We start from the raw sequence: 25,255 nt of genomic DNA on the forward strand, positions 1-25,255 counted from the left end.
GATGAGAATTTAGGTGCTTTCATTCCCAGGCCCATACTCCTTCCACTTGGCCACACTGCTTCCCCCACTTCTGAATCTTAGTTCTTCCCAAACTGCTTCAGGGAAAATTCTTCTTAGCAAAACAAGTAGAAAGACTCCCGAAGCAATTTAGCCGAAGACACGTGGAATTATTTCCCGAAATCTAATTGCCCCTCAGCTGAATGAAGGTAATTTATACCATTGTCAGTGATCTCCTAGAGGTTTGAATCCAATCACTTTATAACCACCGAACCATTCCCTGATTATTTTCCCTGACTCCCTCTCCGTTCTGCACTGCCTAGGAGCTTGGATCTCTCCCCTTCATAGGCACCCCAACCTCGGCCCCACAGCGCTTATGTAATAATGATAGTAATGATGGTATTTGTTAAGCACTTACTATGTGCCAAGCACTGTTCTAAATGCTGAGATAGATAAAAGGTTGTCAGGCTGTCCCACTTGGAGCTCACAGTCTCCATCCCCATTTTACAGATGAGGGAACTGAGGCACAGAGAAGTGAAGTGACTTGCCCAAAGTCACACAGCTGACAAGTGACGGAGGCGGGATTAGAACCCACGACCTCTGACTCCCAAGCCTGGGCTCTTTCTACTAAGCCACGCTGCTTCTCTACATATCCAGATCCAACGTGGGTTCTAAGATCCAGCGTGGGGCAGATCCAGCGTGGCTCAGTGGAAAGAGCCAGGGCTTGGGAGTCAGAGGTCATGGGTTCAAATTCCGGCGCTGCCACTCATCAGCTGACTGAGGGCAAGTCACTTCACTTCCCTGTGCCTCAGTGACCTCATCTGTCAAATGGAGATGAAGGCTGTGAGCCTCACGTGGGACAACCTGATTACTCTGTATCTCCTCCAGTGCTTAGAACAGTGCTCTGCACATAGTAAGCACTTAACAAATACAACATTATTATATCCATAATTAATTTATATTAATGTCCCTCTCCCCTTCTAGACTGTAAGCTCGTTGTGGGCAGGAATTATATCTGCCAACTAGGTGGTATTATACTCTTCCAAGTACTTACTACAGTGCTCTGCACACAGTAAGCGCTCAATCAATACCATTGATTGATCGATTGATTATTGAATAGAAAGGAATGACCTTCCCTCTTGCACTATTTGAGTCTTTTACGCATTCTCACGTTGCCGTATACTTTTAAAAGAGCTCCAGAAAGTGGATCTGGACTACAGTGGACTGTCAATACTAGAGGGAATGGAGGAAACAGTATTAATAAGGCAGAAAAGGGGTCTTACCAAGCGCTTAGTACAGTGCTCTGCACACAGTAAGCACTCAATAAATACGATTGAATTTTGCCTTTCAAAGCAGTCTAAGACAGAATAATGTTTTGAGCTTGAACTAGTTTAGGGAATTTTTTTTACTGCGTACTTTGAAAATTTCATGATTACTCAGGCGGAACTTGCAGGAGTCCTTTCATTTCTTTCTTTTTTTCTTTTTTTTTGCCATTTTCTTCCGTGAACTGGAGAGACCAATCTTTTATTCATTTGTTTTTAAGAAACATTTGAATTGATTTTTCAAAACAAGCTGAAACAGTGTGGGTTTGGGATTGATGGGCTACAACTGGGAGCATGTGAAGCTGGAGAAATCATTTCATTTCTGTAAACGGCTCCATTTTGATGGATCGCTGTCGCCCATGGGGAAGGTCACAGTTACCCAACAAAGGTCACTGTTGCTCATCACTCAATAGAAAGATAACAAAATCTGCCTTTCTTAGTGTCTGAATACAAGTGCTGATTTTTACTTGCTGCATTCTACTTACCAAGCGCTTAGCGTGTGACCTTGGGCAAGTCATTTACCTTCTCTGTGCCTCAGTTACCTCCTCTGTGAGCCCACCCCGATTACCTTGTATCTACCCCAGTGCATAGGACAGTGCTTGGCACGTGATAAGCGCTTAACGAATACTAACATTATTTTTAGTACGGTGCTCTGTACATAGTAAGTGCTCGATAAAGATGATTGAGTGAATGAATAAAGTGCCCTAAGGTCAATTTGAAGTTGGGTCTTAAACATTATTAATGTCATCATCCCCCTCTGTTGGGTCCAAAAGAGGTTGAAAAGACTTAGGGGTGGGTGGCCGGGGTCCTTTTCTCGCCATGTTGTTTTTCTCACCTGATGTACACACTGTCAGACAATCTCACACTTACACCTTCAGGGTTCTTGCCAGCTCCCGACTCCCTCTTGCCTTGGCCTGACCCGTTGACCGCAGCTCCGTAGAGATAGGCCTTTACCCTGGAAGGACTCCAGTTTGGGCAGGGAAGGGATTGGAATTCTGGAAGCCATGGCAGCAGGAAGATGAAGCCTAAGCAAGGGACAGTGCGTTGTCTGCTGGCTAGAGAGACGTAACTTTTGTCTGTTGTTAGTGCCGTAAGTTCACTGTGGGGAAGACCACCTTTGCATCCGTTCGGTGCTGGTTTTTCAGGCGTCAGTGATTAAGAGCCTATTCCCTCTTCCCCAGAGGAAACCTATTTAACTCTGAAATAGTGGTCACATTCCAGGGTTGGAGCCTCTCAACCAATACTTTCCCTCAAGGTAAATATATACTCTTCAAAGCCAGTCCTGGCTTGGGATGTGACATTGTTAATCTGCCGTTCTGTGCCTCAGATGAGTCCCGTGCATTATTTTCCCTTTGTAGTATCAGAAATTGGCTGGCTAGTTTTTATGCCAGCTTAATTACCACTAACCCTTCGTAATTAGTCGTTAGATTTATGGGAGAAGCGGCGTAGCGTGGTGGATAGAGCCTGGGCCTGGGAGTCAGAAGCTCAGGGGTTCTCATCCCGGCCCCGCCCCTTGTCTGCTGTGTGACCTTGGGCAAGTCACTTCACTTCTCTGGGCCTCAGCTACCTCATCAGGAAAATGGGATTTAAGACTGTGAGCCCCACATAGGATAATCTGAGTGCTTTGTATCTACCCCTGGGCTTAGAACAGTGCTTGGAACATAGGGCTTAACAAATACCGTAATTATTATTATTATTATAAGACCTTGAGGAAAAGGACGTGTTTTATTTCTATTGTACTCTTTATTGTACAAATACAAATAGTGCTACCATTCATTCAATCGTATTTATTGAGCACTTACTGTGTGCAGAGCACTGTACTAAGCGCTTACCGCAACCATGGTAATCCAAGCACATATCCTGTTCCACCTTGACTACTGTATCAGCCTCCTCGTTGACCTCCCTGCCCCCGGTCTCTCCCCACTCCAGTCCCTACTTCACTCTGCGGCCCAGATCGTTTTTCTAAAAAATGTTCAGTCCATGTTTCCCCACTCCTCAAGAACCTGAAGTGGTTGCCCATCCACGTCTACATCAAAGAGAAATATCTTACTATCGGCTCTAAAGCAGTCAGTCAGCTTGTTTCCTCCTACCTCCCCTCGCTAGTCTCCTACTACAACCCAGCTCGTGCACTTCACTCCTCTAATGCCAACCCACTCACCCTACCTCCATCTCATCTATGTCGCCGCCGGCCTCTCACCAACCTCCCGCCTCTGGCCTGGAATGCCCTCCCCCTTCATATCTGACAGACAGCTACTCTCCCCACCTTCAAAGCTTTATTCAAGGCCCACCTCCTCCAAGAGGTCTGCCCTGACTAAGCCCTCATTTCCTCTTTTCACATTCCCTTCTGTGTCACCCTGACATGCCCCCCCTATTCACCAGCCCCTCGTTCCAGCCCCATATCTACATGTCCATAATTTATTCATATTAATGCCCATCTCCCCCTCTAGACTGTAAGTTCTTGACTTGCATTCAGTCTCTCCCTCTAGTCTGTAAGCTCACTGTGGGCAGGAAATGTGTCTGTTATATTGTCATGTTGTACTCTCCCAAACGCTTAAGGTGCACACAGAAAGCACTCGCTAAATACGATTGATCGATTGATTAATAGTAACGGTAACAGTAGTCATATTGAGTGGCCCTTTGGTGCAGCGCACTGAACTAAACACTTGGAAAGCACAGAGTAAAGAGATGATTGATTACATTCACTGCCCATAAAGAGCAAAACATCTACTACAGTTTTCTGCACCCAGTAGGCACTCGATAAATGCCACTGAATGAATGGATTTTTGAAAGGCCACCTGCTCAACCTAACGTCTGTTTGTTTTTCACAGGTCATAGCGCGGTTGACATCACCAAGGTAGCAAGAAGACACCGCATGTCTCCATTCCCACTGACATCTATGGACAAAGCCTTCATCACAGTCCTGGAGATGACCCCAGTGCTTGGGACTGAAATTATTAACTACCGAGGTATGCCCCAATCCCTTACCCCATTTCTCCTGCTTCTATCAACTCTGACTTCCCGCGGGGTAGCTCTCCAAATTAGCTCTCCCACTGAAGGCGGAATGTCGTGCCTGGAAAGCATCCTTGTTACAGAAAGAGCATTTTTAAGGATTGCAGGTCTTTCTGTCTTGAGGAGAGATGATAAGCAGTTAAAAAGTCATTTATTCAAATTCGTGAAAGAAAGTCCAGTTGGATAGCCATAGATAGAACAGCTCATTTTTTGGAGCAGCTGCTGATATCACACTAGCACGCACCCTAAGATTATCTCGATTGTTGCTTCAATGAGAGCTGTGTGGACACCTTCCCCGATTAAGCCCTCTTTCCCTCTCCCTTCTGCACTTCAATCTGTGACCTTTGGACGATTGATATTCGCCCCACTCCCAACCCCAAAGCACTTGTGTAAATAGCTTTAAATTATATATTATAAATGTCTTAATTATTCATATTAATGTCTGTCTCCCCCTCTAGATGCTAAGTTCGTTATGGGCAGGGAACGTGCTTGCTAATTCTGTTGTACTGTAATACTAGTGATAATTATATAATGTTTATAATAATAATGTGATAATAATTATACAAGCAAACCGGGTTGAACACAGTCCCAGAGGCACGTGGGCTCTCAAGCACTTAGTACAGTGCTCTGCACATAGTAAGCGCACAATAAATACCATGGATTGATTGACCCCAATATTTAGAGTTTCCTCACTGTTGCTTCTGTGTTGAACCTCAGGAGTCCCTCGAGATCAGTTCGATTAACCAAGCAGTTGTACTTATTGAGGGCTAACTGTGTGCAGAGAACTGTACTAAGTGCTTGGAAGAATCGAACGGAGTTGCTAGACCTGTTTTCTGCCCACAAGGAGCTTACGGTCTAGAAAGGGAGGTGGACATTATAAATAAATTATGCGTTCGTTCATAATTATGCGTATGCTGAGGTTGAGATGGATAGAGGGTACAAATTCAAGCGCAAGGGGGATGCGGAAGGGAGAGGAAGCAGGACAAATGAGGGCTTAGTCTGGGAAGGCCTCTTGGAGGAGGTGTGATTTTAATAAGATTTTGATGTTAGGGAGAGTCTGGCAGACGTGAAGGTGGAGGGAGTTTCAGGCCAGTGGCAGGATGTGGGTGGGGTGTGATCAACGGTGAGATAGATGAGATCGAGGTTCAGTGAGTTCGTTGGCATCAGAGGAGGGACGAGAGCCCTCTGGGTTACAGTAGGAAATCATTGAGTAAGATAGGAAGGGGCAAGGTGATTGAGTGCTTTAAAGCCAGTGGTAAGGAATTTCGAGCTGATGCAGAGGTGGTTGGGCAACACTGGTGGCTCTTGAGGAATGGGGAAACATGGACTGAACGGTTTTGTAGAAGAATGATCCAGGAAGCAGAGAAAAGAATGGACTGGAGTGGGGAGAGACAGGAGGGAAGGAGGTCAGAAAAGAGGCTGCTGCAGTAGTCAAAGCAGGAAAGGATAAGTGCTTGGATCAGCACAGTAGCAATTTGGATGGAGCGGAAAAGATTCTAACGATGTTGTGAAGATAGAACCGGCAGGATTTGGTGACGACTGAATGTGTGGGTTGAATGAGGGAGATGAATCAAGATTAACGCCAAAGTTATGGGCTTGTGAGACAGGGAAGATCATGGTGTTGTCTCTACAGTGGACAGGGTTTGCTTGGGAATATGAGGAGCTCTGTTTGGACATGATAGGTTTGAGATCTGCCCAACGCAGTTACTCTGTATCTACCCCAGCGCTTAGTACAGTGCCTGCCACATAATTAGTGCTTATTATTATCATCCAAGTAGAGATGTCCTGAAAGCAGGAGAGAATAATGAGAGTGCAGAGGAGAGAGATCAGGGCTGGAGAAGTAGATTTGAGAATCATCTGCAAAGAGAAGATAGTTGAATCAGGGAAGCGAATGAGTTCTCCAAGGAAGTGAGTGCAGATGGAGAATAGAAGGGGACCCAAAACTGAATCTTAAGGGATTCCTACAGTTAGGGTGGGGGAGGCAGAGGAGGAGCCTGCGAAAGAGACTGAGAATCGGAGGAGAAGCAGAAGAGGACAATGTCAACGGAGCCAGGGTTAGATACTGTTGCCAGGAGAAGGGGGGACAGTGTCGAAAGCACTAAGAGGTCAAGGAGGGTTAGGATGGAGTAGAGGCATCGGATTTGGCAAATAGGAGATCATTGGTGACCTTTGAGAGGGCAATTTCCGTGGAGCAAAGGGAGCGGAAGCCAGATTAGAGGTGGTCAAGGAAAGAATTAGGCAAGAGGAAGTGGAGGCAGCAGGTATAGACAATTTGCTCAAGGAGTTTAGAGAAGAATGGTAGAAGGATGATGGGGTGAGGGACAGTTTGAGAGGTTTAACTGAATGATCCTCAAGTACTCCCGAGCCAAGCCAAGCTCACAGGCCTGTTAACCCAGCCATGGTCCCACAAGCCCCACTGGCCCCCTACAACCAACCTTCCCCCATTTTCAGGTTTCAGGCCTTTTTTAATTGGTATTTGTTAGGCATTTACTCTGTGCCAGGCACTCTTCTATGAGCTGATGTAGATACAAGGTAATCGGGTTGGACACTCCCTGTTCCGCATGGGGATCACAGTCTTAATCCCAATTTATGGATGAGGTAACTGAGGCACAGAGAAGTTAAGTGACCTGCCCAAGATCACACAGCAGACAAGTGGCAGAGCCGGGATTAGAACCCAAGTCCTTCTGACTCCCAGGCCCGGGCTCCCTGTTTCCCAGGCTTGAGTTGGTCAGGCAGGAGTGCGTGGTCAAGGATAGGGACACAGGGTTGCATTAGTTGAGGATCTCTGACTTGGAGTTTCCAACACATCCTTGGCTTCCCCGCAGGTGAGGGGTTCTTGTTCCCATCAACTCATCTAGTTCTCCGACCATCCATCTTGCCTTCTGGTAGTCAGGCAACTGAGCATCGTACATCTCTTTTCTCTAAGGAGGAAGAACATCAAAAACGTGACTGATTAAACTCACTCGAGAGAAGAGCCAGGCAGGTCTTTCTTCAGCAGAAGTAACTTTGATTTAAATTTTTTTAATCTTTATTTAAAAGTAGATTATTTGCCTGAGTTGTCCTCCATTTTCAAAGAAGATGCAACTGACAGTAAAATACATGCTTTGGACATAGGTGAAGTTGATGGTATCTCTGTGGAACGCTCAGTCCTGACCTTGCTAACTGTGCACATATCAAGAGTGTCCGTGCTTGTTTTTTGAGGCACTGTTTTAGCTTTTGCCTTCTCGTCTCAAGATCCTTAACAAAATTCTGCTCAAAAAGAACCTTTTTTTTTTTTTTTTTTTTTTTTTTACTGGGTTGCACCATGCTGATCAGTCTGGAGCAATTTATCCCCGGAGTCCACTGAGCTATACCATTTTCTGAGATTCCATTTTATCCTTTAAAAATTTCCTCTTGTCCTCCTTGCTCGCAGTTTTCCAATTTCAGCTCACCACAGAACAGCAGTTTTAGGTATCCTACTGTCTTCCATTCTCCTCACCTTCCAACCTAAAGTGGGCAAGTCACTTAACTTCTCTGTGCCTCAGTTACCTCATCTGTAAAATGGGGATTGAGACCGCGAGCCTCATATGGAACAATCTGATTACCCTGTATCTACCCCAGCACTTAGAACAGTGCTGTGCACATAGCGCCTAACAAATGCCAAATCATTATTATTATCATTATTATTAAAGCCATTTGTGTTGAGTTGAGCTTCAAGGCCAGAAGATTGATTTTTGTCCATCGACTTGCTCATAATCTGTCCTTGCTATATGAAGGGCAGCTGGTAAGAGATGCCAATCAAACTTCTCAGGCCGTTTGACGGAGCGGCTGAAGCGAGTCCAGATCGTGAATAAAACTGCAGCTCTGTAGACTTTTTAGTTTCGTCTAGAGCTTAATATCTCTCCGCCTCCGTCCAGTCTCCTATAGGATATGCCGCCTTCTCGATTTGATTGTCCTCTTCTTTATCAATCGGTCAGCGAGCTGCCTAGCCACCGGGAACTATTAGCGGAGGTCTGGGTTGCCAAGGTAGTATTTTTGCTTCAGGTTTGCCTTCCCTGGTTGCAGGCTGATATATTTCCTTTTTATGCACTTGACATCAGTCTGTATCATCTACCTGATTCAGCAAAGTGGTTTTCAGCCACTTGCAGGTATTCCTGAGTGTGTACCCCTAGGATTCAATCCTCTGTGCATAGCAATTATTGAATGATAGTCTCTAGGACTTTGAATAAGTGTCGTGAATTGGAAGAGTTTCCCGGAGGCTCAGAAGCATATTTTAATACCTGCATCCAGGTCACACTCTGAATCCTCCAGCATGACTGCAAAGAATGAATTGAGCTGAACAGTGTCCACTGTGCTATACCCCTGTTCTACCCCATTGGTGATGGGGAAGGTTAAGACGGGGCATCCCCAGCTCTACCATGGGCAGACAGCCATGCCAGGGAGAAGTAGGTTAAGCGCCCCAGGCTCAGGCACAAGTAAAACATGGGTCATGGGTTCTGATCCCAACTCCACCCCTTGTCTGCTGTGTGACCTTAGGCAAGTCACTTCACTTCTCTGTGCCTCAGTTACCTCATCTGTAGAAAAGGGAGATTGAGTGTAAGGCCAATCTGGAACAGGAACTGTGTCCAACCTGGTTAACTTGTATCTACCTCAGTGCGTAGGACAGTGGTTGGCACATAGTACCCGCCTCAGCCTTTCGCAACCTGGACCTCCGCACCCCCGCTCGGGAACTCCGACACTAAGGATCTTCGCCCCCACAGACCCCCAACCACCAGCTCCCATTCCACCCCCCCCCACCCCGCCCCCCGCTCGGGCCCGGGGTCATTGCGCTCCCCTTCTCGATCCTGGGGACATTGTGCTCCCCTTCTCGGCCCCAAGGACATTGTGTCCTCGGGGGACATTGTGTCCCCCTGCTCGGGCCCGGGGACATTGTGCTCCCCAACCGCTCCCCCACTCCGCCCGAGGCGGCCATTTTAGGAAGCCCCCACTCTGCCTGAGGTGGCCATTTTGGGAAGGCCTCACTCCCTCTTCCCTCTTGAGGTGATTCATCTCTCCCGCCCCCGCCCCGGGCGACGACGTCCTTGTTCTCACCATGTTACCTTGCCTTAGCCGCCGCCCACGGCCGCCACCCACCCCGGACAACCTCAGGGCCCCCCCGCCGCCACAGGGTTATTTGGTCATGAGCTCTGGGACACTCTCGGCCGCTGGCCGCTTGACTTTGAGTCTGATCGGGTAGGGTCGGCTCGTCCCCCGACCCTGGTCATCGCCTGCTTATTAACACTATTGTAGTGTGCCTTACTGTAGCATGTTGCTATATTTGCGATCTCGCTTTTTATTGTTTATTGTCGTCAGATTTTGAATCTGATCAGGTCGCCCCTTAATCGAGTCTACCCCCGACCCTGGTCATCACCCCTTTTATTAACACGACTATATTTGTATCATACTGTATCATGTTGCTATATTAGCACCACTGTATTGTATCATATTGTATCATGTTGCTATATTACCGATTTCGTTTATTACTGTTTATTGTTGTCAGTGCTGCCACCCACCTCTCTGGCCTCGCCATGTCCCTCCTCCCCCCCTCCCCCCTCCTGCCCCTTCCTATCCTCCCCTTCCCCTTCCCCTCTCTCGCTCAGCTCTTTCCCACTCTCTCCTCTGTCTCCTCCCCCCCTCCTCTCTCCCGCCCTAGAACCCCACTTTACCAGCGCTACCCCTCTTCCCCCTCCCCCTACTCTTCCCCCCACCAAACCCCTCTTCACCCCTCCCCCCTTCTCTCTTCCCCACCCATGCTCCATCCCAGTCCTCTTGTCCCACCGCCACCCCTCATCCCCCCTCCTCGTCCAGGGCCCCGCCACCTCCTTCCCATCCAAACCCTCCCCTCCCCCCGCCCTTCCCCCCCTCCTCCCCTTGCACCCACAGCTACTTTCAAGTGTGGCCTCTGGAACCCCCGCTCTATTACAGGCAAGCTACCTTTCATCCATGACCTTTTCCTCTCCCGCTCTCTCCTCCTCCTCGCCCTTTCGGAAACGTGGCTCTCTCCCGAAGACACGGTCTCCGCCGCCGCTCTCTCCGGCGGAGGCCTCTCCTTCTCCCACTCCCCCAGACTCACCGGTAAGGGAGGAGGCGTCGGCTTCCTCCTCTCGCCCCGATGCCGCTTCCGCACTATCCCTCCTCCCCCCTCCCTCTCCTTCCCCTCCTTCGAAGCCCATATCATTCGCCTCTACCACCCACTCCAGTTACTTGTCGCCGTCATCTACCGCCCTCCCGGTCCCACCTCCGACTTCTTCAACCACCTTGACCCCTTTCTCACCTTCCTCCTCTCCTTCTCTCTGCCCACTCTGATCCTTGGAGACTTCAACATCCATACGGATGTACCCGACGACTCCTCTGCCGCCCGCCTGCTATCCCTCCTCGACTCTGCCGACCTCCTCCTCCACCATACCGCGCCCACTCACCGACTCGGTCACACCCTCGATCTCGTCATCTCCTACCGCTGCACTATCTCCTCACTCACCAACTCTGAAATCCCTCTCTCTGACCATAACCTTCTCACCTGCCTCATCTCTCACACTCCCTCCCCCTGCAAATCTTCGCTACTGCCCCACAGAGACCTCCGCTCTCTTGATCCCATCTGTCTTTCCAATAGCATCTCGCCTCACCTTGCCGCCCTGTCCTCTCTTCCCACTCTCGACGATCGGGTCTCCGCTCTCAACTCCACCCTCTCTACTCATCTCGACTCTCTCGCCCCCCTTTCCCTCCGCCGCTCTCGCTCCACTAACCCACAGCCCTGGATCACCTCCTCCGTCCGCCTCCTACGCTCCTATGCTCGAGCTGCTGAGCGCTGCTGGCGAAAGTACAAGCACCGAGCCGACCTCACACACTTCAAATTTATCCTTTCCTGCCTTAACTCTGCCCTCTCCTCCGCCAGGCAAAGCTTCTTATCCTCCCTCATCGACACCCATGCCCGTCACCCCCGCCGATTGTTCCGGACCTTTAACTCTCTCCTTAGGCCCCCTGTTCCTCCCCCTCCCCCATCTCTCACCCCTAATGATCTGGCCACCTATTTCCTCACGAAAATCAACACGATCAGGTCTGAGCTCCCCAAAGTCACCCCTCCGCCTCTCCCCTCCCCCCCAACAACCCCCTCCCCTACTTTCCCATCCTTCCCTGCAGTATCCTCAGAGGAGATCTCCTCCCTCCTCACAAGTGCCACCCCCTCCACCTGCGCCTCGGACCCCATTCCCTCTCACCTTCTTAAAACCATCGCCCCTGCCCTCCTCCCTTCCTTAACTTCTATTTTTAACCACTCAATCTCCAAGGGCTCCTTCCCCTCTGCCTTCAAACATGCCCACGTCTCCCCCATCCTAAAAAAACCCGCTCTTGACCCCACTTCCCCCTCCAGTTATCGTCCTATCTCCCTACTACCCTTCCTTTCCAAAATCTTAGAACGAGTCGTCTACGATCGATGCCTAAAATTCCTTAACTCCCATTCTCTCCTAGACCCCCTCCAATCTGGCTTCCGTCCCCTCCACTCTACTGAGACTGCTCTCTCTAAGGTCACCCGTGACCTCCTTCTTGCCAAATCCAATGGCTCCTACTCCATTCTGATCCTCCTTGACCTCTCTGCTGCCTTTGACACTGTCGACCATCCCCTCCTCCTCCATACCTTATCTCACCTTGGCTTCACGGACTCTGTCCTGTCCTGGTTCTCCTCTTACCTCTCTGGCCGATCATTCTCGGTCTCCTACGCTGGAGCCTCCTCCCCCTCCCATCCTTTAACTGTTGGAGTTCCTCAAGGGTCAGTTCTTGGCCCTCTTCTGTTCTCCATTTACACTCACTCCCTCGGTGAACTCATCCGCTCTCACGGCCTTGACTACCATCTCTACGCAGATGACACGCAGATCTACATCTCCGCCCCTGTCCTCTCCCCCTCCCTTCGGGCTCGCATCTCCTCCTGCCTCCGGGACGTCTCCACCTGGATGTCGGCCCGCCACCTAAAACTCAACATGAGCAAGACTGAGCTCCTCATCTTCCCTCCCAAGCCCGGTCCGCTCCCAGACTTCTCCATCACCGTGGATGGCACGACCATCCTTCCCGTCCCGCAGGCCCGCAATCTCGGTGTCATCCTTGACTCGTCCCTCTCGTTCACCCCACACATCCTACCCGTTACCGAGACCTGCCGGTTTCACCTCTACAATATCGCCAAGATCCGCCCTTTCCTCTCCACCCAGACGGCTACCTTACTATTACGGGCTCTCGTTATATCCCGGCTAGACTACTGTGTCAGCCTTCTCTCTGACCTCCCTTCCTCCTCTCTCGCCCCGCTCCGGTCTATTCTTCACTCCGCTGCCCGGCTCATCTTCCCGCAGAAACGATCTGGGCATGTCACTCCCCTTCTTAAACAACTCCAGTGGTTGCCTATCGACCTCCGCTCCAAACAAAAACTCCTCACTCTAGGCTTCAAGGCTCTCCATCACCTTGCCCCTTCCTACCTCTCCACCCTTCTCTCTTTCTACCGCCCACCCCGCACGCTCCGCTCCTCTGCCGCCCACCTCCTCGCCGTCCCTCGGTCTCGCCTATCCCGCCGTCGACCCCTGGGTCACGTCCTCCCGCGGTCCCGGAACGCCCTCCCTCCTCACCTCCGCCAAACTGATTCTCTTTCCCTCTTCAAAACCTTACTTAAAAATCACCTCCTCCTAGAGGCGTTCCCAGACTGAGCTCCTCTTCCCCCTCTACTCCCTCTGCCATCCCCCCTTTACCTCTCCGCAGCTAAAGCCTCATTTTCCCCTTTTCCCTCTGCTCCTCCACCTCTCCCTTCCCATCCCCACAGCACTGTACTCGTCCGCTCAACTGTATATATTTTCGTTACCCTATTTATTTTGTTAATGAATTGTACATCGCCTTGATTCTATTTATTTGCCATTGTTTTTACGAGAAGTTCTTCCCCTCGACGCTGTTTAGTGCCATTGTTCTTGTCTGTCCGTCTCCCCCGATCAGACTGTAAGCCCGTCAAACGGCAGGGACTGTCTCTATCTGTTGCCGACTTGTTCATCCCAAGCGCTTAGTACAGTGCTCTGCACATAGTAAGCGCTCAATAAATACTATTGAATGAATGAATGAATAGTAGGTGCTTAACAAGTACCATCATTTCATTTATCATTATTACTAAAGCACCTAGATCAAGTAAAGTCATATTTTCTACTAACTGCCGGGTTATAAATTCATTTTCCAAGTCAGCCAAACATACTAAAAAAATCTTGGAGTTTGAGTCTACTGATCGTGTCACTGCTTTCATGCAATCTTTATAAACCATGTAGAGGTCTTAATATTTTTCCCCACATTTTTCCTTTTTCTGTGGCTCTGCAAATATCTTGCCTACTGTGCTCCATTGTGATCTGCAGCCATCTTGTGATTCTGGGAAACTTGCTAAAACATATTCTTCGAGGCCCGACAAAGGAATCCTCCGCCCAAGTTCTTGCCGGAGGATAATGAGATGCTTCAATAGCTGTCACAGTGCGGTCTATCGCCATTTTTCCTGAAGATGGTGACGATAGCGCCATCTTTGAGATCAGTCTCCTCTGTCTTCCTAATGTTGAGGAAGAGCTATTTAAGTAGGATGTGTTTTCCATACATGGAAGAAGAGCTATTTAAGAAAGATAGTATAATAATTGTTGTTAATAATTTGTTAAACACTTCCTATGTCCCAGACACTGCACATAGTAAGCGCTTAACAAATACCAACATTATCATTATTATTACTAAGTACTGCGGTGGATACAAACAAAGCAGGTTGGACAGAGTCCCTGCCCCATGTGGGGCTCGCAACCTCAATCCCCATTTTACAGATGAGGTAACCGAGGCACAGAGAAGTGAAATGATTTGCCCAAGGTCACATAGCAGACAAGTGGTGGAACCGGGATTAGAACCTATGACCGTGGGACTCCTAGGTCCGTACTCTATCCCCTATGCCGTGTTGTGCCTTCTATAGGTGTAGATCTCAGCACATACCAGCAGGTCCAGTTATTTTTCCATATTCCATGCCTCAAGACTGCTTGGGACCTCCTCAGCCTTGGAACACTGTCAGATCTTTGCATATTGGAGGGTTTTCTATATTTTGCAGGCTCTCATCTTCAGTAGTAGAGAATGTGTTGAAAATAACCTCAAAATGGCTCCTTCTCTTCCTTGTCTGTCATGAGACTGGAGTCACCAGGCATCAGCCCATTAGAGAACTCTATAACATCTTTAAGGATGAGTAGACTTTCTTTGTTTGACTTGCCTGCATAACCTTTGATCTTTTCTTCTTTGTCCAGTGGACCAGAAAACGGGAAACTTGAGTTTTAAGCTCAGCTCCGTCACTGGCATACTGTTCGATATAGGACAGTATAATAACAATATTTATTTAAAAAAATTTAATATTTGTTAACCTTTCTGTTCCTCAGTTTCCTCATCTGCAAATTGAAGATAACTTCCTAACTCTTGGGGGTTTTCTGTGAGGCACAGGGACCTTTTCTGATGTGATTATTTTGTATCTGCCAAGTTTAAGACCAGTTCTTGGCAAATAATCGGTGCCTAATAAGTCCCATAACTTCTTTGGCGTCCTACCTCCTGGTAAATGAGTTACCTCGATTTGGGTACTCTGATGTAGCTTTCTGTAGGTCTCATTTTTTTTTCTCACGAATAAAATGCTGCAAGATATTGTTGGTGCCCTATTTGTTTTGCTTTAAGTAGACTTTTTATTCACGAATCATTTGTCTTGAGCCCATCTTGGCAATTTCACCTGGCCTGACCCAAAGTTGTGAAAGACAGTATCACAGAGAAATGTCCCTGTATTGCTTGTATAGGAGATTGCAGTTGGAATTTGCTACTCCTTGCAGATATCGTCGTTCTCTAGGACCCTACTGGTTATCTGTCTCGGCAGGACGGAGACTTTTTTTTGATTCAATGGTTGTAGAGTCAAGGTGATTTGGAGGATAACAGAGAGTAAAGTAATCAACTCGATGCTCCACTCGTAGATGCTATACTCCATTGCTCTCTGAGGCCCTTCTACCATAATTTCATGAGAAGCTACTCTTTTCCTCATGTTTTTATGGTATTTAAGTGCTTACTATTTGCTAGGCACCGTATTAAGCGCTGGGTAGATACAAGCTTAATCAGGTTGGTCACCGGTCCTGGCCCACGTGGGGCTCACAGTCTTAATCCCTATTTTCCAGATGAGGTAACTGAGTCACTGAGAAGTTAAGTGACCTGCTAAAGGTCACAAAGCAGGCTAGCGGCAAACCAGGATTAGAACCCAGGTCCCTCTGACTCCCAGGCCCATGTTCTATACACTAGGCCATGCTGCTTTTCTCTGCTGCCCCTCTGGTTCCCTACAGAATGTTTTGCTTTTGTTTGGCTGCTGGAAGACGGTGTCAGTGATCACAGGCTGATTTGGGGCACATTTACGCAGCCAAAATAGATCATTGTTGAGTTTGTCAATCCCACGTTCTTCCATATCTGGGGTATTGCTACCAACTCTAAGGTTGAAATCACCCAGTATAATTAGTACCTCTAAACGCATCCTTTAGCGGAAAGCTTTCAAACATCTTAAAAGAACCTTCATGTTAGAAATAATTACCAAGCAATAGCTTCTTTTTTCTTAAAATGGATTTTATCAGTCAGTTCTGATCCTTATAATTTCACGAGTGTGCCCCTAAACAGCAGCTCTTTTAGATAATTTTTGGTATTTGGGGGTTGATGTTTGTTCCATTTCAGATTCAGACTAAGTCTTTCGGCTCTTACTGGGGAGAGAAAGTACTCTTTAATGATGTTGGTATTTGTTAAGCGCTTACTATGTGCAGAGCACTGTTCTAAGCGCTGGGGTAGACACAGGGGAATCAGGTTGTCCCACTTGGGGCTCACAGTATTAATCCCCATTTTACAGATGAGGGAACTGAGGCACAGAGAAGTTAAGTGACTTGCCCACAGTCACACAGCTGACAAGTGGCAGAGCGGGGATTCGAACTCATGAGCCCTGACTCCAAAGCCCATGCTCTTTCCACTGCACCACGCTGCTTCTTTACTACCTTTGCATCCAAAGGATAGCCAGTCAACTCACAAAACATATCTTCTCCTTACTCTTTTGGGAAAACAAGCTCCTAGCAATTGTTTCCTATGAATAAACAAGACCTTCAGAAACAATTAAGTCTTTCTTAGCCAAGTGTTTTTAATCTTCTGGAGTAGAGAAAGAATTTAACGCAAAAGAAGATTAATTATTTTTCTAGGCACAAAGATGAAAACTTTTATCTTAGAGGTTATTATTCAAGGACATCAGTGGTAATTTATTCTCACCAGCTTTCATTCCCTTCTCTCGGTTTATGTTGAACTTTAATTAAAATTTCAATCCTTAACTTCTCCTTTGTTCATTATAATTAGGGTACTTATTAAGCACTTACTACGTGCCAAGAACCGTGTTAAGTAATAGATACAAAAGAACAAGATCCAATCCAGACCTTGACCCTCCCAGGGCTCACAGTCCGAGAAGTAGAGGACGTAAGTATACTCTCCCCATTTCCCAGATGTGGAAACTGAGGCACACTGAAGTTCAGTCACTTGCCCAAGGTCACACAGCAGGCCACTAATGGACCTGGGATTACAACCCAAGTCTCCTAACTCTCTGCCTCATGCTATTTCCACTAGGCCATGCTGCCATCCTAGAATAATCATGCTGTCTTGAATAATCAAGTTGAAAAGTCACAGAGACAGAGGCAAAAAAAAGAAAACTCACTTGAGAACAGAGAGGTCAGGAAGGGCTTAATTTATGTCCCAGTTGTAAAATCACGGAAGGTACCATGAGAATCGTCTTAGTCCAGCTCCTTGCCTCTGGGAAAGTGTAAATGATTTAACCAACCAAGACAGATGACCGAGCTTTCTTCTTAGGACCAATTTTTCATCCCTTTATTATTTTTGTCACTTTTCCTGGAACCTGTCCAGTTTCTCCATATCTGCTTTCAAGTGTGGTGTCCCAAATTGAACACAATATTCTAAGGGTCTGAACAATGTGGAGTCACTAAGACTGAGTTCTCAGCCCATCACACTCAGTCAACGGGATTGAGAGCTTAGTGAGTGCAGAGCACTGTACTAAGCACTTGAGAGAGTATAATGCAACAGAGCTGGTAGAAATGTTCCCTGGCCACAAGGAGCTTCACAGTCTAGAGGAGGAGACAGACCTTAAAATAAATTCTGAGTATGGCTTAGTGGAAAGAGCCCAGGCTTGGAGTCAGAGGTCATGGGTTCTAATCCTGGCTCTGCCACTTATCAACTGTGTGACTTTGGGCAAGTCACAACTCCTCTGGGCCTCAGTTACCTCATCTGGGGATTAAGACTGTGAGCCCCACCTGGGACATCCTGATTACCTTGTGCTTGGCACATGATGAGCACTTAACAAATACCACAATTAATAATATTATTATTACAAAAGAGCAGTGGGGCTGATAGTGGGGTGAATATCAAGTCCTTAAAGGCTACAGATCCAACTGCATAAGCAGTGCAGAAGAAATCCTAGTACTACCCTGTGCTGTTGGTTTTTTTGGTAGTTTTTTGTTTTTTTTTTTTTTTTTTTTACAAAAGTGCTTCAATCAATCAGTGGTATTTATTGAGCACTTACTGTGTGCGAGTACCATGGTCTACTGTAACTCCATGATCTTTTGCTGCTTAGCCTGGTTTTCCCCTGTTGTGTATTTGTGTCATTCCTGTGTCCGTAAATGGATTACTTTCTACTTTCTCCTATAAAATTTCATTCTGTTTTTGAAGGATCACTTCTTTAACTTATCAAGGTCAATTTGAATTTGTTGCTTGTCTTCCAAAGAATTAGCAACCTCTTGATTTAAAATGAGAGAAATGCGTTTTGATCATCACGCTCACATTCTCAATTTCTTCATCTAGAACATCAGGAAAGATGCTGAATAGGACCAGTAAGTAACAGCCCCAGTTCCAGGACTTCTCCCTGAAGCTATTCTCCATCAATCAATCACATATTTATTAAGCGTTTACTATGTGGAGAGCACTACACTAAGTGTTCTTTTTGGTATTTCTTAAGCCTTTACTATACGACAAGCACTCTTCTAAGTGCTGGGCTAGATACAAATCAGTCAGATACAAATCAATCCCTCATGGGGCTCACAATCTAAGCGCATGAGATGGGGCAATACAATAGAGTAGGTAGAATTTAAAGACTAGAAAGGAAAACAGACACGAAAATTAAATACAGATGGATAGATGTATAAATGCTGTGGGTCGGGGTGAAAATCAAATGGCCTAAGGGGTCCAGACCCAAGTGCGTAGGTGGTGATGCAGAAAGAAGGGTAAAATGGGAAAGGCGATGCAGACGGGAAGGCAAATAGAAGTAAGAGCTTATTCTGGGGAGGTTGCTCACCTGCTCTGCACCCACCAAGGAATTGAAATTTCAAGACCACACCCAGATCCATTTCATCTCCTTCCGTGACAAAGTCATAGTTCATGCAAACATGGAGAAAGCAATAGGTCAATCAGTCAGTCAAGCGATGGTATTTCAGTTGAGTATTTAATGCATGCAGAGCACTGTGGTAAGCACTCCAGAAAGTACCGAGTTGGTAGACGTGATTCCCTGCTCAGAAAGAGTTTGCAGCCTGCAGGTGTAATAGGTATAACGTGGCTCAGTGGAAAGAGTCCGGGCTGGGGAGTCAGACGTCCTGGTTTCGAATTCCGGCTCTGCCACTTGTCAGCTGTGTGACTGTGGGCAGGTCACTTCACTTCTGTGCCTCATCTGTAAAATGGAGATTAACTGTGAGTCTCACGTGGGACAACCTGATGACCCTGTATCTCCCCAGCGCTTAGAACAGTGCTCTGCACATAGTAGCACTTAACAAAAAATACCAACATTATTATAATACGTGTAATCCAGTCCATGTAATCCATCTAGAATTCAAAAGTTTTGATTTTTGGTCCATGTGGTACAACCCTCAGATATATTCTGGTTACTTCCTAGAATCTTATTCTCTTTTAAGTAATTGCAGATTCATTTGTTTATTTTTCCCCAGTATCTTCCTAGAATTGATTAGACTCAGTGGTGGGACAGGAAATATTTCTTGCTGGAGTGCCCAAACAGAGAGAACCCTAATTTTGCAGAAAATTTTGCTAGTGAAATTAACAAAGTTACTTTGTATTTTCTCATTGAATGGAAATCATATTTTGGGCTGTATTCTTAATAAAGTGTGTTAAGGCCTTCATTTTTTTTTTTAAAAAAAGATTGCTGCATTATTAGATGGGAGAAAATCATTGTTTCCTGATCCCCGCCACATACTTATTTTTGTATAAATATTTTGAATCCTTAGTTAACTTTTCTCATGGAAGACTCTCTCTCTTGCTTTATTCAATTCCATTTCCTCTTTTTTTAATGGGACTTGTTAAGTGCTTACTATGTGTCAAGCACTGTTCTAAGGGCTAGGATAGATGTTGGACATCAGTCCCTGCCCCACAGGGAGCTCAGAGTCTAAATAAGAGGGAGAACAGATATTGGATCCTCATTTTACAGATGAGGAAACTGAGGCCAGGAGCAGGTAAGTGACCCACCCAAGGTCACACAAGGGACAGAGCCAAGATGAGAAGCCCGTGCTCTTTCCAGTAGGCCGTGTTGTTTCTCTTGTTCCATTATCAGTGGAGACAGAGAACCTGATCACTCTTTTTCCAACAACCCTCTGTCTACTTAAAAGCTGGTCATAGTTTGTCAGTTCTGGTCATAGTTTGTGAACTTCGTAAGGGTCAGAATCAGTGTCTAATTCCCACCTGAATTCCTTTTCCCAGTGCTCAGTACACTGCTCTGCACACAGTAAGTGCTTAACAAATGTGATTACTACTACTGTAAAAATTTAGAGTCTTCCCTCAAAGCTAAATAATTCAAAATTTTAAAAATATTGCTCCTTGGTGGAATTACCTAGCCCAAATTAATTAACATTTTGAATGTTATTCCAATTTTGTTAATTCTGGTGTGTCTAGGATGAACATTGGAATTTCATTTTGGGAGATTTCTAACCCTTTTCTCTCATTTGGCTATACATGTAATTGGCAGGAACCCCCAGTTCCACCATCTACCTGTTGTAGGACCTTGGGCAAATCATTCAATCTCTCTGTCCCTCAGTCTCCTCATCTGTACAATGGGGATAAAGTGCCCGTTCTCCCTTCCTTGTCGACTGTGGAGTAGGGACTGTATCCGATCTGATTATCTGTATCTATCGCTTGGCACTCAGTAAATTTTTTAAGAAGAACTATCATCATCAGGACATGCTGGCCAGAATGTAATTACCAAGGTTACCCTTGATTCCCATTTTAAATACGGACAGAGCATTTACCTTTTTCCAAAGCTAAGGGATGTTTCCAAGCTACCCGGAGGTCTCAAAACTGATGACTATCCAGGATCTGCTGCTTCCTTAATTAGCATTCATACCATATCACTGCTGATGTAACTGCATCCAGTTCTTTTTAGAGTCTCTTTACTGATTTCCTTTCCTACTCCCTTCCCTTGCAAGTGGAACTCAGTCCAGTCTACTGAATACATTTGGCTCTCTTCAGAAATACAGATGCAAAATAAGCATTAAAAAGATCAATTTCTTACTCTTTTGTACTCCCTCAAGAAGCAGCAAGGCCTAGTGGTTAGAGCCCCAGCCTGGGAGTTAGAAGGACCTGGTTTCTAATCTCTGCTCCGCCACTTGTCTGCTGTATGACCTCGAGCAAGTCACTTCACTCCTCTGTGCTTTGGTTTCCTCAAAATGGGGATTAAAACTGTGAGCCTCATGTGGGACAGAGATTGGGTCTAACCTGTATTTACCCCAGCGCTTAGTACAGTGCCCGGCACATTAAGTGCTTAACAAATGCCATACAATTAAAAAGCAGTAGAGCAATGCTCACCATGCAGCAAATGCTCAATAAATGCTACCGATCGATCAATCCAAAAATATATGTAAGTTCTTAAGGGGCAGTTCCTCCTTTCCCCTTTAAAACTGCTAATTCTCCTTGGTCCTAAGACCCTAAGGGTCTCCTATTTAATCTAGTTGATGAAGTTTTCATCCTCTCAGATTCTCAGTGGCCAATAGTCTTCCCAACATCCCAACATTTTGCCCTTTAGCTATCCCCTCCACCAACCTCTCCTCTCTAAGAATCGATTCCCCGCATTCTCTCTTGATAGATCCATTGGTCCCATGTGGGAGAATTCAGGAGCCATGGCTGTCTTGGACACCAACGTTTGACGGAAATTTCTCTTTGGCTTTTAGCCCTATCACCTTATTCATTCAATAGCATTTATTTAGCGCTTACTATGTGCAGAGCACTGTACTAAGCGCTTGGAATGTACAAATCGGCAACAGTTCCAGTCCCTGCCCACTGAGGGGCTTACAGTCTAATCGGGGGAGACAGACAAAAACAATAGCAATAAATAGAATCAAGGTGATGTACATCTCATTAACAAAATAAATAGGGTAATAAAAAATATATACAAATGAGTGGATGAGCACAGCGCTGAGGGGAGGGGAAGGGAGAAGGGGAGGAGCAGAGGGAAAAGGGGGGGAAAAGGAGGCTTAGCTGAGGGGAGGTGAAGGTGGAGGTAGAGGGGCAGCAGAGGGAGCAGAGGGAAAAGGGGAAGCTCACTCTGGGAAGGCCTCTATCAGTTTTTCCCGTAGCCTGAGCAGTTCAAACAATTCCAAGCAGTCTGAAAAAATGGTTAACGGCAATCAAAGTCAAAGTATTCATTCTACCCAATTCTAAATGAGTCTGCCATCTTTCTGGAAACATTGAACAAGGACATTCTTACAGCCACAGAGTAGAGCAGATAGATCGAAACAATGCTGAGTGGGAATCCTTACTCTGAAATCGCATCTCTTCCAATAAACCCTCACCAATAAAACCCTAATCTCCCTAGATTGTAATTCCCCATAACTGCCACTTTAAGATATCTGTACCACCTCAGCCCTGGTGAACTTACAACTGCTCCTGGCATTTATATGCTTATCTTCTTGTCGTTGTCATGTGCCGTCGAGTCGTAATCCAATTTCAGTGTTGAGCATTCAGGGTTCAGATCTCTTTTGTTGTTGTCTTATGCTGTCGAGTCGTCTCCGACCCATAGCGACACCAAGGACGCATCTCTCCCACAATGCCCCACCTCCATCTGTAATCGTTCTGGTACTGGATCCGTAGAGTTTTCTTGGTAAAAATACAAAAGCGGTTTACCATCGCCTCCTTCCGCGCAGTAAACCTGCGTCTCCGCCCTCGATTCTCTCCCGTGCCGCTGCTGCCCAGCACGGGTGAGTTTTGACTTATAGCCGATTGCCTTCCACTCTCTAGCCACTGGCCAAGCTAAGAATGGAATGAATAGGCCTCTGCCTGACTCTTCCTCCCACAGTTGAGACTGGTAGAGTACTGGAAACTCTCCGGGTGCAACCCTTACACATCTTACACACCTTATTACTTCAGCACTAAATCTTTTCTCCTATCCTGTCTCCTCTGCAAGATTGTTAGCTCCTTGAGAGTTGAGATCACGTCTATTTACTGCGTTTGCCCAAGCACTTCATACGATGCTGTGCACACAGTAGGTGCTCAATAGATTCTATTGATTAATTGACCGGAAGGCATTATCCGCAGTCGATGGATTTTCAGTTATCTGAGATAGGTGCTGTGATCATCTAAAAAGCAGCAATCCAGCAGAGGAGATATTTCAAACCGGTGATTTTAAGCGTTTTTCCCATCTAATGGTTGTCCCATCGGGGAATCTAAATAAACATTGCCAAATTAATCTCCGTGGGAGCTTTTATGCTCTGTGTGTGTATACCTTTGTTCTATTTTGCCTGAAAAAGTGATGAAAATTGTCTCCATTGTACACTTTGGCGGCTCCTAGTAATACCGGTCGGATGTTCATAGCCTACCAGTTGGTTCTTGAGAGAAGCATGTTTGAGATAACAATGGGGAGTGATGCTTTCGAGATGATGAAGATTCTTCTTGTCGCATTCGCTGTGTCTCCGTTACCTCATCTGTAAAATGGGGATTAAGACTGTGAGCTCCATGTGGGACGGGGCCTGGGTCCATCCTGAGTAGCTTGCATCTACCCCAGCACTCAGTACAGTGGCTGGCACATAGTGAGCACCTAACAAATACCATTTTTGAGAAAACAGAACTATTCCCAACCTGAACATTTGTGTCTCCTCAGCCTACTCAGACAGTGATGCCAGGGCAGGTCAAATGGCATATGGTTTATGTGCTTAACAAATGTTGTAAAAGAAATAGGGGATGAGGGGAGGGCAGGGGGGGCAACCCAGAATTACATCCTCACCATTCCAGGCAGTACAAGAGTTAATAGTCCAGTAGAGCTACCCTTCGTTCTTGTCGTCAATGATGCCGACGGTGAGATTGTAGCCGCAACTGTCATTGGAAGACAATCACTTGTATGCTGTGCCAGGGATCGTACATAAATGTAAATGTAAATATTTCTATATATATAGGGAGACACCTCTTCCGTCTCCAAGTTCTTTGGGGTGAGCGTTCCTTCCCTAAGATTCTAGGTCACCAAGGGGCTGTCAAAAGGAACTACCCATCCCTCCCCCAGCAAGCAATCACTCTATCACTGCTTAAAGTTCTTTTGGATAGGGTTAGGTAGGAAAGGGACGAGGGAGGTGTATTCAGTTTTCAACAGACAGGCTTGAGGTTTTTCAAAGAACAGACCTTCCACCTAGGGTGACCATTTTTCCCTTCTGTTTCCAGCTGGTCTGTTGATGTAACTAACTGCTCAGCGTATCCGTCTTTCTCGTTGGAGGTATTTCTGGGGGTGGACGTCTCTCTGACAGAGAGACGGGGCAGGGGTCTCTAACTGGATGTGGGAAGGCAAGCTGTTTGTGTGTGGATTTAGCACAGCGAGTCTTCCACATCGGAGACTCATTAATCCTCTAAAGACATGTCTCAATTCACACTCACTTTTATACATCTCATTACACCATTCTTTTTTTTACATATTTCAGGACCCTTCTGTTTACACATCTCATTACATCCCTTAAGCACTGACAAGTCAGTAACTCCTTAAATATGCAATTCTCATTACCCTCTTCCTTTTCTCAACTTCATTATACCCCTCTCTGTATGCATTAAATCCTTAAACATGCACAACGAATTACACCCTGCCACATCTCATCGCACCCCATGAAGCCTGCAAGGCTCGTGCAAGAAAGCTTGGGTTTTTTTTCTTTTTGAAATGTCTTTTATGCAAACTATATTTTGAAATGCTTTCCATGAAAGAGATAAGAACATGTGAATTGTGGTTGAAAATATAATCAGCTCCAGAGAAAAGACAAGTTGAGATTGGAAAGAAAGAAAGAACCTGGGAAGGATGAGAAGCATACACAGACTTTTCTTAGCAAGGAGAATTTTTCACAGATGACATTTACCACTGATCGGGAAATGAATCCCGAAAGGAGAAGAGTGTTTTTGGGTTAGTGACGATATTAAAGATCCATGTAAAGCCAGGATTTTGAACACACAGAGGGAAAGAGCAACAGTGCAAATAGATGGGTTTGCGTGAAAAGGGAAAAAGGATTTTTAGAATCTCTGAGGGTATTACCGGGAACAAAAACTTCGCAGGACTTATGAAGTGTGGATAATTTACTTTATCATTCACTTTGCTATCAAACAGTCAGTCAATCTATGGCATTTATCGAGCTCTTACTGTTTGTAGAGCACTGTACTAAGCATTTGGAAAAATACAATACAAAAGAGAAGGTTTGGATGATCCCTGCCCACAAGAAGTTTAGAGACTAGAGGGGGAGACAGATAAATCAAATGGCAGATGGATATGTACATCAGGGCTATGGGGCTCAGGAGGGATAAAAGTCAAAGTACGTAAGGGGAACCAGACCCAAATGCATAGTCCACAGCTGCAAAGTCAGCTTTTTGGATGTTTC

The 25,255-nt window shown here is 46.2% G+C and overlaps 1 protein-coding gene across 8 annotated transcripts in view; it reads left to right on the top strand.

Moving 5' to 3' along the window:
* The window catches only part of GPHN (gephyrin), a 684,869-nt gene that overhangs the window by 549,185 nt on the left and 110,429 nt on the right, over positions 1–25,255 (top strand). For all 8 annotated transcript variants that reach the window (XM_029059894.1, XM_029059899.2, XM_029059912.2 and 5 more), the window contains one exon: positions 4,148–4,285. In XM_029059894.1, the coding sequence (XP_028915727.1) occupies positions 4,148–4,285 (138 nt within the window). The remainder of the gene's footprint in view (positions 1–4,147; positions 4,286–25,255) is intronic.

The sequence above is a fragment of the Ornithorhynchus anatinus genome, chromosome 1 (genome assembly GCF_004115215.2).
Source record: "Ornithorhynchus anatinus isolate Pmale09 chromosome 1, mOrnAna1.pri.v4, whole genome shotgun sequence".
In the NCBI taxonomy this organism is placed as follows: domain Eukaryota; kingdom Metazoa; phylum Chordata; class Mammalia; order Monotremata; family Ornithorhynchidae; genus Ornithorhynchus; species Ornithorhynchus anatinus.